Source organism: Suncus etruscus, chromosome 18 (assembly GCF_024139225.1).
Source record: "Suncus etruscus isolate mSunEtr1 chromosome 18, mSunEtr1.pri.cur, whole genome shotgun sequence".
NCBI classification, from domain to species: Eukaryota; Metazoa; Chordata; class Mammalia; order Eulipotyphla; family Soricidae; genus Suncus; species Suncus etruscus.
In genome coordinates, this window is record NC_064865.1 from 36,831,511 (window position 1) to 36,846,750 (window position 15,240).

General features: G+C 38.2%; 1 protein-coding gene across 1 annotated transcript in view; it reads right to left on the reverse strand.

Moving 5' to 3' along the window:
• Positions 1-1,113: 1,113 nt before the first annotated feature.
• LOC125995805 (H-2 class II histocompatibility antigen, E-S beta chain-like) overlaps positions 1,114-15,240 on the reverse strand; it is a 32,232-nt gene continuing 18,105 nt past the window's right edge. The window contains 4 exon segments of the mRNA XM_049764788.1: positions 1,114-1,160; positions 2,064-2,174; positions 3,967-4,251; positions 8,247-8,610. Of these exon segments, the coding sequence (XP_049620745.1) occupies positions 1,114-1,160; positions 2,064-2,174; positions 3,967-4,251; positions 8,247-8,610 (807 nt within the window).

The window sequence follows — 15,240 nt, forward strand, 5'->3', positions numbered from 1 at the left end:
GCATAAAGCTCAAGATAAAATGGGGATGAGCAACAGAGACTTCTTAATCCACATTTATAAAAACTTTAGGTGAATAAATGGAAAGAATTATCCTGTTCACCCTTGATTTTCCTATTACTTCAAATCATTGAGACTACATGGAGTAGATAGTTCGTACATATATATTTAAGGAAAAACTTCATAAAGAAATGAGGATAGAAGGCAGTTCAGATTCACTGGTTGTGCTATGTTGAATACAAAAGGGACCAGGAGTAACTGAAGATCAGACATGAAATGAGAACTCAGGAGATCCCATATAGGAAGAAAAAAGTAAGTTATATATGAAGAAGGACCTTTTCAAGGTCATAGGAAAAGGAAACCAGATCCGAAGAAAGCACGTTCATGGGGAAGAATTGGAGCCAAGCAGGAAAATTTTCATATGATGGAGAAGGAAGAAAAGCTTCTTCGTTGAATGTCAACATCTTCAATTTTCAGTGCAGAAGTCCTGGATAAGAAAGAAGAGTGTTATACTAATACCTAAAACTAAAAGTATTTCTACCTTTTTTTTTTTTTTTTTTTTTTTTTTTTGGTTTTTGGGCCACACTCGGTAACGCTCAGGGGTTTCCTGGCTATGAGCTCAGAAGTCACTCCTGGCTTGAGGGACCCTATGGGACACCGGGGAATGGAACCGCGGTCCATATTTCTCCCTTTTCAAAGTGTCTAATACTACAACCTAAGGTAATTGGGGTGGAGGGGGTGTTCATATCAGCCTGATCAAAACTACTTTACTTTTGATTTGTATGTTCTTGAAGAGGGGCGCACTTAGTGGCTGCACTCAAAGGATACTCCATGCTTTGCACTCAGAAATCGCTCCTGACAAGCTAAGGGGAACATATAGGATGCCTGGAACCAAATCCCATTCAGGTCAGTCCCGGGTTGGCTGTTTGCAAGGCAAATGCCCTACCACTGTGCTATAGCTCTGGCCCCAAAATTATATTACAAGTCACCTATTCAATGGGGTGCACACTTTCGTATAAACTGCCCAATTACTTGTCAGATCCAAAGTCAATTCCAATAGCTCTGTCTTCTCTCTTGTTACCCCATAAATATGTTTGAGAGAAAATGAGTACATCTCTAAGACACAAGTAAAATGTTACCTGTGGGCTGAAGTCCCGAGTTTCCTATGAAAAGAGAAAAATGTATATACTAAATCAAATGGCAGAAAATATGTTGAATAAAGAAAAAGAAAAGGTTCCATAAACCAAATCAATCACATCCCTGAGATTTTTCAAATACCACAACCATCACCACAAATGCCAGGATAGAAAATAGAAAGTGGGAGCATTCGAAACATCAGTTTTACACATAAATTTAAATCAATCTCATAAATTTTAGAGTCTCTTTCTTAATTATTCCAGATTGATACACTGAGATCTCCATAAATGTTAACAATGAACATTTTTGACAAAAACATTAGTATTTAAATATATATAAATTATTTTTTATTGGGCCTGGAGAGATAGCACAGCGACGTTTGTCTTGCAAGCAGCCGATCAAGGACCAAAGGTGGTTGGTTCAAATCACGGTGTCCCATATGGTTCCCCATGCCTGCCAGGAGCTATTTCTGAGCAGACAGCCAGGAGAACCCCTGAGCACCACCAAGTGTGGCCCCCCAAAAAAAACACAAAAAAAATATTTTTTATTTATTAAAGTATCATGATCTACTATATTATTGATAGCTGAATTTAGGCATATAATATTTCAACATTAACCCTACCACCACTCTCAACATACTATGTTTTAAAAAGAAATACTGATTTTTTGCGTGTGATAGCCAGTACATTTGAGATAAACCACTTAAGGAAAGTTCTGTTGAGAATCCAAAATACTGAATTTTGATAAGTATAATCAAAATAATATATAAACTAAAGGTTAGTATATATTATAAACATAAAATAAACATTTGTATTTATTTTAGACATAAATATGATATATTAAACATTTAAATAGGATAAACAAAATAACATTTATTTCTTAGGAAAAATCTAGGGTGGATATAGTATCCGAATTTTAAGATCCATTACCTTTCTGATTTCTGTAGTTGATAAACAGGCCTACTCCAAGGAAGACTAGGCCCAAAACAAAGCCCCCAATTCCACTCAGCATTTTGCTCTGTGCAGAGTCACTCTGTGCCCCTAAGAGAAAAGAATTTTAGTGATTTGACTAACATATAGTTTTGGTCATTGAGATTCAGAGATTAGGAACATTGAAAAGAGAGAAAATTAGATGAAAAGATCTAGAATAGCTGGCCATTTTTAGAAAAAAAGAAAAGAAAAGTATCTGCCTTAGTAGAAACACTATTCAGGCATTAAATTTATTTCAGGTATTGAAACTATGACCTATGGGCACAAAAACAATAGCTGATGATGAGAAGTCTAGGATTCAAGGATTTTAGCTTGTCTAGTGTAATAGAACTAACAAAGTGCTGAGATGAGACTGGGATCCATTCATGTCAGAAAGTCGTTATATTGTGGAACACTATATTGTGCTTTTTCTAAGACCATAGTGAAATCTCAAGGAGCTGCATCATGATTGTCTCAGCCAGAAACAGGGGACCAAAGACCAAGCTCAAAGAATAGCCATTGACTGACATGAAAAAGTCAAAACAAAGGGAGCTGGAGAAATAGCAGAGCAGTAGGGCATTAGCCTTGCACATGAGCAACTTGGGACAAACCAGATTCAATTCCCGGCATCCCATATCGTCCCGTGAGATTATCAGGAGCAATTTCTGAGTGCAGAGGCAGGAGTAATCTGAGTGCCAGAGGACAGTGTGTGGCACAAAAAAGGGGGAGGGCAGAGCAATTGCACAACTAGAGGTAATTTGTCTTGCATGAAGTATACCTGGGACTGACCCAGGTTCAACTCCAGCAACCATATGGTTCCCCATACTTAACAGGGACAATTTCTTTTTTTTTTTTTTTTGTATATCTAAATGTGTCTTTTTTTTTTATTTTAATTATGACAACAAAGATGCAAAGAAAGAGGACAGGGTAAAGTTACAGTGGAAGCCCAATCACCCATAAACAAAATTCACGGTATTCCCATCGATGATATCCCAGCCTTGAACTTTCAGCCAAAGAACTTTAAGAAAAACAAAACTAAACCCATGTACAATACAATTACTTTGTCCCTCAAATCCCCAGTTGTAGTACATACTATTTCTTAGCAGCACACAATATAATCTAAAGACATTAGAGTTATGAAACTCCTTAAACATTGAGGGCAAAGTACATTTCTCTAGTTCCATGCACATGCTTACTAGTTTAAGTTAACCTCAAAAGTTTTAGTGGGTTATTTTTCTTAAGGATTAGCGTCAAGGGAACTTAGTAAAAAAAAAAACGGTATTAAAGTGGCATTTGTTTGCATAGGCCCACCAAAACATAAGGGACATGGAAAGACAAATTATGGTCTAAATACAAGAAGACCCTACCCCTGAAGTTTCCTGGCACATGACTGACTCTAGGCTCCAGGCAAACTAGTTTGTCCAATTCAAGTCATTGTCTGTAGTGGCAATACACCTCCATTCCTCACATAGTCTCTGTTGTTGGTATCATGCTTCTCTGTATTAAAGATCCTGGAGTCTGCATATCCCATATTGCAGTCAGGATGGTGCAGAAAGCCAGAAATAACCCCTAAACAACATCTGTTGTAACAACAATAACAACAACAGCAACAAAAGTCAAATGGGAAAAACCTGTCACTACTTCGAAGGAATTGCCTTTAGAAGATAGGAATCTCTACCCAATACCACATACATGTTATTTCTAAATAATTAGGACACCAGAGTGTCAATCAGAAGAACCTGTGCTGAAGAAAAGGAGAATGAAATTCATGAAATATGTTGTGGAGAGGAGATCTGACACTCAAGGATAAGGTAAGTTCCCTCCATAGTGGAAGAGACACACTAGATATCATAAAGCTGCTCACCCCATTCCTCTGACATGGGCTTTGACAGGCTTGGGTGCTCCACTTGGCACCTGTAGACATCTCCACTCTCAGGAACTGTTTCAAGCATCACCATTATCTGGAAGGTCCAGTCTCCATTCCGGATGAGTCCTGTGGAGATCACTCCGGCCTCATGCTCCTGGCCATTCCGGAACCACCTGACTTCAATGTGACCTGGGTAGAAACCATTCACAGAGCAGACCAGGAGGTAGTGGTGGTGCAGAGGCTGAGTCTTTGTAGGAAACACTTTAGTCACCATGGGCTGAACTAGGAGGGAGAAGTGAACAAGAAAAAAAAAACTCAGTTTTTAGGGAAGCTCTTTTACCTTTCTATAAAAACAACTGCAAGGTGGTACCTCAGAGGACAGTGTCATATCACTGAACTCAATCCTAACTGTATTAGCAAAATTGATTTTAGAGATGTAGTATTTATGGGTTGTTTTTGTTTGTTTGTTTGTTGTTGTTTTCTAATTCATGTGGAGTGTGGAGTTAGGCATTTAACTATTAAATTAATTCATTAAGTAGTATAGTGATTAAGGTGAGATTTCAGGAGCTACACTGGTTTAGAATTAGTGTTTGTCTTATAGATTATCAAAAAAGTGTTTGCTTCTTTCATATTCATCTTTATTTTCTACTATCATTAACAGAATACTTACCTTCTAGAATTATGTGAGGATTAATGAAAAGTTAAAGTATAAAGCAAAAACTGGAATTCACATTTCAAATTGCAATTGTAATTATTTCAATATTCTTAATATGATTCAAAGATGTGTGAAAATATGTCCACAATGAATGGTGGCATGAAATTCATCTGGGCAAGAATCATAAATTTAACAAAACACTCAACAAATTATGAACAGAATAAACATGTTCCAACATGATAGAGGCAATGCATGTCAACCCCACAGATAGTATCAGACTCAATGTGAAAACTGAAAGATTTTCTTAAGATCAAAACAAGACAGAAATGTTCACTCTCACCATTAATAATAGATTTGGAAATCCTCATTAGGTCAATAAGACAAGAAAAATTTCAGAAATACAAGATAGAAAACAAGAATAAAAACGACCACCATTTGCAAATAGTCCTTTAAAAAACTACTAAGAAATTCTATAAAAAAAAAAATACAGTACACTGGCAGGATGCAAAGCCAATGCCCAAAACCTATAAAGTTCTATATGCAATGGCTAAGCAAATAAAAAACAATCCCAGTTACATTTTTTATCATAGTGAATAAAATATCTTGGGGAAAAGGCCTTTACAACTGACATATGTAATTAGTAAGATTAATTGTATCGACTTTGTATATTTTTGCTTTTAGTGCCATCCCCTTCAGTTAAGGGCTTCCTCCTCACTCTGTGATCATGATTCCTGGTGGTTCTTGGGGGACATATACAGTGTAGGGGACAGAACTGAGGTCAGTCTAAGCAAGAGAGGTGCCTTAATCCCTTTACTATCTATCCTGCCCTTAGGGAAAATTTTAAATTGAATGTAGCAATGGAAAGAGCCTATGCACATGATTTGGAATATAAATATTGTAAAATTGCTCATTGTATAGTGATTTACTGAGTGAACACAAACTCTACCAAAATACCAATAGTGTTTTTAAAGACATAGAACAATTTTCTAACAGAACCTTTGAAATCAAAAAATACTATCATAACACCCTACAAATGAGCAATTGAGAATCACCAAGATATGCTGTCAGACTGGTAAAAATGACAAACAGACTGGAAACAACAATCATTAGTGAATTATGGAAAATTAGGAAAGGTGCAATTTTTCTAGATAGTGGTATGGAGATTAAGAAATAGAAATAACTGTTTGAAATATAAGAGAATAAAAAAGTTCTGCTATATATCCTCAATTAAATATTATTCCACCAATAAAAATTGATAAAACCATTTAATTTGTGACAACATGAATAAAACTTTACATAAATGTAAAATTAATCAAGTCAAAAAAATTCAAATTGGGGCCTGCAAGGTGGCGCTAGAGGTAAGGTGTCTGCCTTGCAAGCACTAGCCAAGGAAGGACCATGGTTTGATCCCCTGGCGTCCCATATGGTCCTCCCAGCAAGGGGCAATTTCTGAGCACTTAGCCAGGCATAATCCCTGAGCATCAAATGGGTGTGGCCCGAAAAACCAAAAAAAAAAAATTTCAAATTACTTTTTTATACATGGACAATAAATAACAAAACTTGGGCCCGAGTAATAGTAATGTTAATGGTTCTTGCCTTACATGTGACCAACCTTGGTTTAATTAAGGAACATATTAGGTTCCCCCACCTACTTCCTGTATTTAAACCCTGAGCAGAGAGTCACAAAAAATGCCCTGACCAGAGCTGGATAGGGTTGCAGGAAAAACAAATACAGGAATAATAAATGAATACCCAAAATCATCTTTCAAATGACAAAAAAAAAAATCAATTTGGCTCTATGAAAAAAATATGATGGTTACCGAAAGAGGAGTGGAAAAGAAAGGGATGGAGGAGCTTATTCTGGTCATGAAAATGGAGGCAAATACTGGTAGAGGCAGAGGGACATACTGCACATATCCAATTATCAAACTATACTCACAGTGTATATACAGTATTATTAAATTATACTATCATATCCCATAAAACATAATGGTTATTATAACCTGTTATAGACAACATTTAACTATATAATGTATAATTTTATACAAATTTTCTATTTCAATCACTTGAACTATATGAAATCTTACAAATTAATGAATCCAAGGAAACCAGTTAAGTTTACGTTTTTATAGTATCGATAAAAGATAGAGGAATATTCTTGAGCATTAGCAGTAGATGAGATAGGAAGAAATAAAACAGCCATAGATAGCTGCAAAGTTGAACAACTGAAATACAAAACTAAAGAATGAAATAATAGTAAAATGAGCAACAGAAAGGTAATACACAGATTTTTAGAGACAATCATATCATAACTTGTGATTAATGTTCAAAATAGACAGCAGGAGGAAGGGGGAGTCTCACTGCCACATGTGGCTGTAATAGTCATTACACTTTTCCTGGAGCTAAACTTGTAAGACAAAAGGGAAAAATGGTTTAGAAGATGCCTTCCCAGTTTACTTAATATGCACTCAAATAAGTTCAATGTAATAATGTAAATAAGCAAGCAAATCTGTGTGGAAATCTGGTACATCTCAGGAAAGATGCTGACCAGGATGAAATCCTTGACTGCCTCAGTGACTCAGACCTAAGACACCACACAAAAGGTTCTATGTTGAGAAAGGAAAATGCAGGTGATTCTAGTTTCGAAGGTTGATTTTTACCACCAGAGTCCTGAGGAGAAAGAGAGAGCAAGGAGAGTCATTGATTACTTCTGGCAGCCTGGGCAGTAGCCTTGCATGTGTTTCTCCCAGGTTCATCCCCATCGCCCTATAGGGCAGTGTTTTTCAACCTTTTTGTGCAAAGGCACACTTTTTTCATGAAAAAAAAATCGCCATTAGAAAATGTTAAAAAAAATTTTTTAACTCTGTGCCTATATTGACTAGATATAAAGTAATTCTCTTGAATAGGAATGAAATAAACACAAAGAAATTATTTTATAATGACCTTATTATGAAACATTCGAATGATTGGTCTATTTGTGAGCCAAAGCCGCATGTTACAGGTGAAATTGGAATTTTGACCACGGCACACCAGACAATATCTTAGGGCACAGTGGTCCAAAAACGCTGCTATTTGGGCCCCTGAGTCACCCAGAATTAAGTCATCCCAGAGCAGAGCCAGGAGTAAGGCTTGAGAGCCAGAGTCTGCCCCACCCGAAACAAAGGTGGTTTCCTGGTCTCATTTACATCTGGCTGATCCCTCTTTCCCTTGCCCTTGCTCTCTCTCTCTCTCTGTCTCTCTCTCTCTGTCTCTCTCTCTCTCTCTGTGTGTCTCTCCCTCCTCCCTCTCTCTCTCTCCTCTCTCTCTCCTCCCTCTCTCTCCTCCTTCTCTCTCTCTCCTCTCTCTCTCCTCTCTCTCCTCTCTCTCTCTCCTCTCTCTCCTCTCTCTCTGTCTCTCTCTCCTCCCTCTCTCTCCTCTCTCTCTCTCTCTCTCTCTCTCTCTCTCTCTCTCTCTCTTCTCTCTCTCTCTCCTCTCTCTCTCTCTCTCTCTCTCTCTCTCTCTCTCTCTCTCTCTCTCTCCCTCTCCCTCTCTCTCTCCCCCTCCCTCCCTCTCTTTCTCCCTTTCTTTTCTCTCTCCCTCTTTCTCCCGCCTCGGACACACACACTCGCCCCGCAGTGCTCACCTCTCCTGTGCACGATGAAGCTCTCTGAGACCCCATAGTTGTGTCTGCAGAGCCTGTCCACATAGGCCCGCCTCTGCTCCAGAAGGTCCTTCTGTGAGTTCCAGGATTCGGCGACCGGCCGCCCCAGCTCCGTCACCGGCCGGTACTCGCCCACGTCGCTGTCGAAGCGCGCTTACTCCACTCCGTTATGAAAGTGTCTCTCCAGGAACCGCACCCGCTCCGTCCCGTTGGAGAAACGACACTCATCCTTCATCATTTCCAAGAAATGCGCTGCGGGGACAGGAAGGCGGGTAGGGTGGGACGGAAGCGGCAGACAGAGGCGCCCCAAGAAGAGCCCAGAGCCCCAACGAAGGCTCAGCCCTGACTGAAGCACACCCCCCACATTCCACGATGGATTCGGAGTTCAGCTGCTCAGGGAGGCCCAGGGAAAGGGGCAGTTTTCAGAGCTGCTTCTGGGACGGGCTCTGTCTGGAACACTGGGCTTGGGGGGGCGGGGAGGGGAAGCACTCCCTCCCTGTTCTCCTCTCACCCACCACTGGGCCCCCACTGAGGATTCTGAGGATTTTCTCAAAGGAATCCCAGTCCAGGTGCCAGAGCTCTAGCATAGCCATAGGGCTTTTGCCTTGCACTACAAAGGACTCGGGAGGACCCAGGTTTGATTCCCGACATCCCATATGATACTCGAGCCTGCCATGAGCGAGTTCTGAGCACAGAGGCAGGAGTAACCCCTCAGCGCGCTGCTGTGACTCAAAAACCAAAACCAAAACAAAGCAAACAAACAAACAAAAAAAAAAATTCCGGGGACCAGCGCAGTGGTGCTAGAGGTAAGGTGTCTGTCTGCCTTGCCAGCACTAGCCTAGGACGGACCTCGGTTCCATCCCCCGGAGTCCCATATAGTCCCCCAAGCCAGGAGCGACTTCTGAGCCCATAGTCAGGAGTAAACCCTGACCATCACCGGGTATGCCCACCCCCCCCAAAAAAAAATTCCAGTCCAGCCTGAAGTGGTGAACAAAAGCCAAACTCACCATCACTTACACAGGACTAAGAATAAGAAAAGACTGAGGGCTTTGGCTACAGAGAATGACAGGATGATTTAAGTCAGTGTTTTTCAACCTGTTTTTGTGCAAAGGCACACTTTTTTCATTAAAAAAAAAATCACGAGGCACACCACCATTAGAAAATGTTAAAAAAAAAAATTTAACTCTGTGCCTATATTGACTATATATAAAGCAATTCTCTTGAATAGAAATCAAATAAACACAAAGAAATCATTTTATGATCACTTTGTTATGAAATAATTCTAATAATCTAACGATGGGTCTATTTGTGAGCTGAAGCCGCATGTTACAGATGAAACTGAAATTTTTCCCCTGGCACACAAGACAAAATATCTCATGGGACACTAGTGTGCCAAGGCACAGTGGTTAAGTTACATGAGGAGCCAGATATGTTTCCTCTGAGAAGAAGCATGGAAGATACCTCAGTTCCTATGGATCAGTCACTTACACTTGTGTAGTTTCAAAATATACAATATATGCAACAGTTATGATATATGACATACTTATCTCAATGGTATATATTTTGTATTTATATTTAATTTTAGCAGACAGCATTTCAAAATAAGTTATAACGCGTCAAAAAGTCAGACAAATAAATGGGACCAGGCGATGAATCTGGGGAAAATCATAGAATCAGAACTAGAGAAATAGGATGAATGCTGGGTTCAATCCACAGCACCCCATATGTTTCCCTGAACTGTACCAGTAGTTATTTCTTACTGCAGAACCAAGAATAAGCCCTAAACACCACTAGGGATACATGCCCGAAAATGGAATCTAGAATCACTGCAGAGATTGGATACAAAATTCTGAAAAGTGTTTGTCTCAGTGATGCTTTTGAGACCTAAAAACAAATTTGCATACATATATAATATATACATATATAAAGTGAAGTTCTTAAACATCCATTAACTGAATGGATTGATTTGGTTGGGGCTTTGCAAGAAAAGAATTAGTGGATCCTTGGGGGAAGGGAGTGAGTGTACAGATGATGGGTATAGTGTTATAGTTATGTGCTTGGAAGTCATGAGATGCTATGAATCTGTGCTGTTAAATCCTTTGATGGGTGTTTGTAAATCCACAAATAGTTCCCAGAATGAGAAATTACTTCCCATCCCTTTGTCCCCTTCCAGGGGGAGATCTTGGTAATATTTATCCGTAGCAAATAATAATCCACACAGACAAGAAGGTTAGGGTGTAAAAGATTGGGCAAAGAGAGAGAAAGAGAGAGAGAAAGAGAGAGAGAGGTTTGTAATTTATACTTTTATTTTATATTCTTATTTATTGGCTTTGGAACTAGACCTTATAGGGCTCAAGGCATACTCCCAGTTTTGTGCTCAAAGACCACTACTACTACTGAGGCTTAGGGACCACTGTGGTGTTTGGACCCAGGTCAGTCATGTGCTGTTGAACTATCTCTCTAGTCAGTTATTTTTTTTTTAATGGGTTCAATACTCACTTTGTATCAGTGGCTGGAGTTCATTACAGATAAACTGGACTGAGAAAACAAAGATGTTCTTGCTAATGTACAATTGCACCAATTATACTCCTAACATTCTTCTTAAAAGTACTTTTGTTTTTTAATTCCTGTCGAACTCCTAAATTTTTCTTCCATGAGGAGTAGATGTAAAGGGTCTTTAGACTATTCTTCTACCACTTATTGGGGCCTACAAATCCACTTTTCTAAAGACATTTGCTAGTGCTTATTAAAAGGAAATCAATCCTAAATATTTGTCACAGACAATTAGCTATGATTATGTTCACAAATAAATTAAAAGACTTTTAAATCGGGTATATTATTTTCTGGGGGAGGTGATACATTCTTTCTGTACTGGTTTGAAATTTTATTCACATGTAAGGAAAAAAGTTACGTTTAAGAAACAGAAAAAGCTTAATAAGTTTTATTTCATTCCATGAATAATTTTATATTATTGTGAATCCTTGAAAATGTTACTGTTTTCCATAATAAGGATTGTTTAGTTGGTGAAATAATAGGAATTAACTTCAGACAAGATAGATAGAAGAGCATATAAGTCATTTACTTTGCATGCAACTGACCTGGGTTTAAGCCCTCCAATGGCCACCTGAGCCCACCAGAAGTGATTTCTGAGTACAGAACCAGGAGTAATACCTGAACATCACTGAGTATGGCAAAAAATAAAGAAGTAATAAAGAAAATAGGGAAGAACAGGAAATAGAGCTATCCAAATATAGCTGACTAATAAAATCAGAGTGTGATGAGTAACTAAATAAAATTTGGAACCAAGATATAGGTAGTTAATTGAGGTGCCTGACTTGTTTAGAAAAGAGTAGCCCTTGAGATTTAAGCAACATTCACACTATACACTCTTCCCAAGATGTGTAATTTGAATCATATGGAATAGTTGACTTTTAACTCTTTTGGCCCAGACATTCAACTGCATATAACTTATACTTGTTAGCTTAATTTCTTCTTGTGGACTCAGTTCAGTGATTAGAAATAGGTAGGAAAAACTAATAGTCTAGATATGTCAAAAAATAAATTGATAAGAAAAAAAACTTTACCCTGTTCCAGGCTTTAGAAGCAAGTGCATAAAGATGTCAAAGAACACCATAGGTGACTCTTTTAAGAATCACATGAATATAAAGTATTTCTGCTTCATTCAAGGGACGTAACACTAAATTTTTAGAAAATACCCAGTGGAAGGATACAGGGTTTCAAAATTTTAGAGCTTGTGGAAAAGGAGATAATAGCACAGAGGAGTCTTCTTGGTACATCTATTCATTTTAGAAGCACCAACATCACAGATAAAATTCCAAGTATTCTAATAGAAAGATCTGTAGTTCTTTTTGACTCTTCACAAAATTACCAGAAACAGCCCCACTTTTTAAGCAAAATGTTGCATAATAAATAATAATAATTATTACTTTGTTGTTATTGTTGTTGTTGTCGTTGTTTTGGTCAGACCCGGCAGCGCTCAGGGATTACTCCTGGCTCTACACTCAGAAATTCCTTCTGGCAACACGGGGGACCATATGGGATGCTGAGATTCCACTACCGTCCTTCTGCATGAAAGGCAAACACCCTATGCTATCTCTCTGGCCCCAATAAATAATTATTTTAGAATAATTAAATATGTTCTAAATATGAATTTTTTCACAACTCTAGTTCAGATAGACAATATTTAAGTTTCTTTGGTTCTGGAAAGAATTGAGGGCTAATTAGGAAGTAAAGGGTGATCACTGAAGAAAATATCAATAGGGGATATATCCTGGACACAGATAAACCTAATTCCCTTTCCCCTTCCCCAGTAGCTCACCCTCAAGATGTCCACTTACGTGAGGTGTCCCTGGCCAAAGCAAGGGAAAGTAACATCAGTATCACTGCCAGAGTTGTCATCTGGGAGGCTCTGGGAAAACTCTGCTAGACACCAAAAGAGGACCTGGGTACAGAAATTAAGCACACTTCACTATGACCCTGTTCCACTTACATCCTAGATTATAATAGCTGAGTTCATTTCTTTGCTCTGTGATTTGATCAGCTCAATCTTGAGAACCAATTAACATAGGTGTCATAAGGCATCAGCAGTTGCTGGTCAGAGATTCAGTTTCAAGTCCTCTTCTCAAACAGATATTTACAAATGAGGTTGAATCAATTTAGTACTTAAAAGTTTAACCCAATTGCACCTGAAACCTTTTAGTTGGGCCTCTATTCTAAGGCAACTTCGTACTGTCAATAATGGCCACAAATTTTGAGCTTTCTGAGCCTTTACATTACTCTGACTCGAAGACATTTTATATTACATAATTCTTTGATTGAGCACTGTGAAATACACCATTACACTTATAAAGTATGTTCATAATTGTGTTTTAGTTATACAATATCTAATATCCTTCACCAGTGCACAGTTGCCGCCATCAATCAATTCTCCCATTTCCCTCTTACCCTCCCCACTGGCAGGCTGGCAGATATTTTTCTTTTCTCTCTCTCTCTCTCTCTCTCTCTCTCTCTCTCTCTCTCTCTCTCTCTCTCTCTCTCCCTCTCCTTCTCTCTCTCCCCCCCTCTCTCCCTCTCTCTCTATCTCCCTCTCTCTTTTTCCCTCTCTCTTCTCTCTCTCTCCCTCTCTCTCTCCTTCCCTTTAGACATTGTGGTTTGAAATACTGTAACTGAAGGAGTGTCGTGCCTACCACTCATCTCCTTTCATCACCCCATTCTGAAGACACATCTTTTTTTGACATTTTCTGTGTATGTGTGTGTGTTTGTGTGTAAGAGTCGTTCAGGTAGAGGGAAAGAGATTGCAAGATAGGAGACCTATAACATGATTTTTATTGGTACATAGCTTTCTGAAGTTAGTTTAAGGAAATTACTTATTGCCTCACAGTTTAAATAGAAACACTGATTTTCAGATATTTTCATATTGGAAAGTATTATGATTCTATATTGAATTGTGATGCTGATGATATTAAATAATTATATCAGTTTGTTTGTAAAGTATAATTAGCACTTCATTACATTTAGAGACATTTATCTAATAAATAAACAAAAAACGAAGTTAGTAATGTAGCTTGAGTGAAAAAATGTCATCAGTCTCTCCTGCTGCTGGCACTGAGTTTAGTAGCATTTCCAGATTAAGAATAGGAAAGGGAACTGAGAGGAGATCTAGGAGAATGAAAGTTTTTCCAGTTGCTTTACTACAGTAGTTAACAGAAATGTGATAGGCAAATTAACCTAGTAAAAAGGAGATTGCTCAAGGATTCAAAATAGCCTAAGATAAGAACTCTGCTTAGAATAAGTAATATTTTTTTTTTTTGGTTTTTGGGTCACACCCGGCGATGCTCAGGTGTTACTCCTGGCTGTCTGCTCAGAAATAGCTCCTGGCAGGCACGGGGGACCATATGGGACAACGGGATTTGAACCAACTACCTTTGGTCCTGGATCAGCTGCTTGCAAGGCAAACGCTGCTGAGCTATCTCTCCGGGCCCAGAATAAGTAATATTATATGTGAAAAGATATGTAATATTCTATTGCTAAGCCTTTTTTTCTGGTGCTCTTTATGATTTTCACAGTTTTTCTTGCCGAGCAATGATCACATTTTATTGAGAATAAATTTCATATTATTCACTTTCTCTCTTTACTATTAAGAAAACCAAAGAAGGGCCCGAAGCGATGGCACTGGGCTTAAGGCGGTTGCCTTGTGCTCAGTAGTCTAGGATGGACCACCGTTCAATCCCCCAGCATCCCATATGGTCCCCCAAGCCAGGAGTGATTCCTGAGCGCATAGCCAGGAGTGACCCCAGGGCATCACCGAGTCTGGCCTAAAAACAAAAAACAAGGAAACAAAAGAAAATATGGAAGCACATTTTTGGCAAATGCATAATATACTGATCAGAAAATAAAATAATCTAGGTAAATCATATAATTCCATGTGACTATATACACATAGTTCTTTTTTGTATGTATTAATATAAATTTAAATTATATATTATATATTCTATATTCATGATAGACTATAAGTAGTAAAAATACAGGTGAATTTCATTAGTTTATATTTCACTATATTTCTGATAAATATTTATTCTTTATATGTAACAATATTTCAATGCAAAAGTATTCCACATGCTGCAATAAAATGGGCAAAATTTAGTGAGGAAAGTGGATGAAAGTGGGAAAATATTATACAAATTGACAAATATTAAACAAATAAGTCTTGGGATTGAAAATATAGATAAAAGAATCAATCTTTTTTAAAGAATACATCTTAATAGTTCCTTTCACAAGGAATAATGTATAATCATATGTGGTGAAAGATATCAGGTAAAAATATTATCATAGTTGGATAAAACAAAGTGATACAACAGAGGATAGGGCATTTGCCTGTACACAGCTGACCCAGGTTTGATATCCAAAATCCCATAAGATCCCCTGAGCTTGCCAGGAGTGATTTCTGAGCACACAG